We start from the raw sequence: 4,011 nt of genomic DNA, 5'->3' as shown, positions 1-4,011 counted from the left end.
TGTGTCGGTAACGTAAAAGACGGATTTAATGCGACATGACCATTCACACAGCAGTCGCTTTCTGAAACATCGGATATGTACCACATACGAAAGTGACCCAGATCGGATTTGAAAATATCGGATTTGTGCCGTTCACACTGTCATACCATGATCGGATATGGGTCGCATAGGGTCAAAAAAATCGGATTTGATGCGCTTTCGCCTGCAGTGTGAACGTAGCCTAAGTTTAACCATTTGCTTTGTCTTCTGACAGTAGGTCAAAACATAGTGTGGTGGCAGATTTCTTTTCTCATGTATTAATCACATATTTCAACTATATCACTTTAGTATAGTAAGAGTACTCCTGTCACCAGTTTGTTTGCATGTGGAATGTGATCATAAGTGGGGCCCAAGTTTTATTGCACCTTCACAGCAGACTCATTTTCCTCTTGAGGACTCTGGACATCCTGTTGCAGATGAGGTGACGGTTGGTCGGAGCTTTTCTTACACTGAACAGTTAAGGATCTGCTAATAATTGATCTGCTGTGGAATGTTCTTTGTTTAAGAGTGTCTGTGTCTGCGTATATAAGATGTAAGGGCGGTGGCCACAATTCAGAGATGGTCCTGGTGTTTCACTGGGATGTTCTCTCCACACTGCAATGTGTTTATTAAACCCAATTCAAATCAAGCTCACTGGTTGTGTTGCAGGTTATTGTTAAATTTTCCACAACAATAGTCAAAGGTCACACATTAGTACAGCAAATAGCATAGTTTCTTGTGATAATCTTACGATATACATGTGTATAATACTTCACCTAACTACATCAAATATATGGGTTAAATGCTTTATATAGTGATAAACACTCCAGTGTGGGTTAATATATATTGTGTGTTCGTGTGTGTGTGTGTACTTGATCACATAATCTTTACAGTGATTTCATGATGTTGTTTTCAGTATCTCTGTTACCATGTTACTATTTTCTAAGAGACATGTTTTTGAATGTGCTGCATGAAAAACGTTTATTGTGCGTGGGTGCGTGTCAAGGAAAAACATCTCGTGCCTAAGACTCTACATACAAAGTTACAGTATATGTTCAATGCAGATATATAGTGTATATAGGTATACATGTCATACAAAAATCCACCACATTATGAGACCTGGTTACGAGGTGTTACTGGTACTACTGTTCACCATGCGGTAACAGCCCCACAGCTAACAAGTCAGTAAATTTGACACACTATTATTAGCTTACTTTTTGTTGTTTTCTCTCAGTTTTCAAGCTCCACCTTTTCACCACTTCTTCCAAACTAAAGTTTTCCTACAACGTGCATAAGCGCACAGTGAAGATAGGGGAGGGGCTGGTCCTTTGTCAGCTCACTTTTGTGAAGTGTTTTACATAGGAGGAAGAGTGATTGCAACTGCAGTGGCAGTGACATACTTAGGGTTGAAAAATAGGAAGTTTATACGGTTTTGTCTGCTCACTTATCAATATGGCTCTCTGTCTCAGGATTATTTATATCATCACTGGACTAACAGGTATGTGGCAGGGGCTTTTAAAAATTGCTTAGCATCTCTGTTGATTTTCAATTTCCAATAGTATTAATTTGTAATTTGTAATAACTTACCAAAAGAGATTTTATTTTATTAGCAAAACATTTAATTCTGAAAACATGTAGATAATCAACAGAACTATTCTATTAAAATGTGCATTTGTTTCTTTGCAGGAGTTCACAGCATAACTACAGTCAGTAAAGTATCAGTGAAAACTGGGAAATCTATCTCCATCCCATGTCTCTATGAGTCCAAATACAGAAACCATGTGAAGTACTTGTGTGAAGGATCTAAATGGAGATCCTGCAACGATGTAGTAAAAACAAACACAGCAGACCCTTCAGGAAAATATTCAATCTCTGATGATAAAAACCAATTTTTTTTTACTGTAACTATAAACAATCTGACAAATGAAAACACTGATTACTGGTGTGTGGTGGAGATTAATAATGGACCGGATTATGGAAAGCATTTTCAACTGTCAGTTACCAGTGGTGAGGTTCCATCTTTGTTAACATTTTAAAGTTGTTGTTATTAAAAGTTAATAGAAATAGACGTGAAGTCTAAATTGCCAATGGTTTTTCACATCTGTAATTTTTGTCCTTCTATCCACTCATTACTTTATTTATTTTAATGTTTGTCCTTGAAGGGACCCCCAGTCTCTATGTGGATCATCAGATGATTACAGGATACATTGGAGAAAGCATAACCATCAGATGTCACCACAGTTACTCTGGAGAAATGAAGTGGTGCAGGCTGGGCAGGAACTGTGTGACAGGATCATCTGGATCCATAGATGGAACAACAGTGACCACTTATATGAGCAAACCAAATGTTTTCACAGTGACAATGAGTGGACTACAGTCAGAGGACAGTGGCTGGTATTGGTGTGCAAAAGAGGACATTCAGATACCAGTATATTTAACTGTTACTGAGAAACCAATCACCAGTGAGTACTGCAAGTAATTATGAACTTGGCACATGTATCAATTCCAGCCATTTATAAATGTTAGTACTCTCAGAGATATTAGGTCAATCATTGTTACAGTACTCTAGTACTGACTGTTGTTTTGTTGAATTATAGCTACTGCCCATACTTGTACTGGAGATGGAACAGTTACCACATTAAAAAATAAACAACAAAGGTCAGATATGTTTTATATTTGCAGTAGATTTAGCGACAGAACTGTTCTTTTGTCTAAAAATCTTTTACAGCTGAATATAATTATTATGCTAAACTAAATTATGTGTTTTCAAACTGCATGTTGCAGAGCTTCATTTGACCTCAAGATCCTCATCATCCGTCTGAGTGTGTTGATCTTTATTGTAATTGTGGTGTTGTTCATCTGGTTAATACTGAGACACAGTAAGTCTTGTTAAACTTTGATTGAAATCCAAACAATATTTACTTCAAAATCTTGAAACTGCATTAGGATTTATTCTGCATTGTTAACATAGAGTCTGTAACAGGTGCTTTGTTTTTTTGTAGAGCAGAGAAAAGCAGACTCATCAGCCACAGCAATGGTAAGTTATATCGATTTGTGTTCATCTGGACACAGCGTCCAGATTCAACTCTCTGGGATAATCTCCATATTATAAACATATTATAAAGGCTCTGTATGAAAAGAGTTTGGAGTAACCAGGCTGACACCTTTCAATCTTTCACTAAATTACATTTTGTTTATCCTACACAGGTGGACCAGGAAGTAATATACGCCAATGTGGGAAACATTAGATGACTCTGCGGTGGTTGGATGCATCAGCAGGGATGATGAGACAGAGTACCGGACTGTGGTCGACTCCTTTGTCACGTGTTGTAAGCAGAATCATCTGCAACTCAACGTGGCAAAGACCAAGGAATTGATAGTGGACTTCAGGAAGACCAGGAAACACTTGACCCCTGTTTCAATCCAGGGGGTCAGTGTTGACATTGTGGAGGACTATAAATACCTTGGAGTTCACATTGACAATAAACTGGACTGGGCTAAAAACACCACAGCACTTTACAGGAAGGGCCAGAGTCGTCTCTATTTTTTGAGGCGACTGAGGTCCTTCAACATCTGCCAGAAAATGCTCAGGATTTTCTACGAGTCTGTTGTGGCCAGTGCGATCCTCTATGCTGTTGCATGCTGGGGGAGCAGGCTGAGGGTAGCAGATGCCAACAGACTCAATAAACTAATCTGTAAGGCCAGTGATGTTGTGGGGATGGAGCTGGACTCCCTCAAGGTGGTGTCGGAGAGGCGGATGTTGTCCAAAATAAAGACAATGTTGGATAACACCTCCCACCCACTCCATGACATGCTGGTCAGTCACAGGAGCACGTCCAGTGAGAGACTGAGATTACCGAAAAGCACCACTGAACGACACAGGAAATCTTTCCTGCCTGTGGCCTTCCCCCAGGGATCAATAAAGTATTCTGATTCTGATTCTGATTAGAAGAAAATCACCTGAGGTAACCCTAACATACTACAACTATACAT

General features: G+C 39.1%; 1 protein-coding gene across 1 annotated transcript; it reads left to right on the top strand.

Annotated features, from left to right (window-relative positions):
- Nucleotides 1–1,455: 1,455 nt before the first annotated feature.
- LOC113035404 (polymeric immunoglobulin receptor-like) lies at nt 1,456–3,303 on the top strand. The gene is made up of 6 exons (XM_026190946.1): nt 1,456–1,516; nt 1,705–2,025; nt 2,181–2,493; nt 2,803–2,897; nt 3,021–3,055; nt 3,226–3,303. The coding sequence occupies exons 1-6, from the start codon at nt 1,471–1,473 to the stop codon at nt 3,268–3,270; spliced, it is 855 nt and encodes a 284-aa protein (XP_026046731.1). The 5' UTR covers nt 1,456–1,470; the 3' UTR covers nt 3,271–3,303.
- Nucleotides 3,304–4,011: the final 708 nt, after the last annotated feature.

Source organism: Astatotilapia calliptera, chromosome 13 (genome assembly GCF_900246225.1).
Source record: "Astatotilapia calliptera chromosome 13, fAstCal1.2, whole genome shotgun sequence".
NCBI lineage: Eukaryota > Metazoa > Chordata > Actinopteri > Cichliformes > Cichlidae > Astatotilapia > Astatotilapia calliptera.
This window is presented reverse-complemented; position numbering and strand designations above follow the sequence as displayed.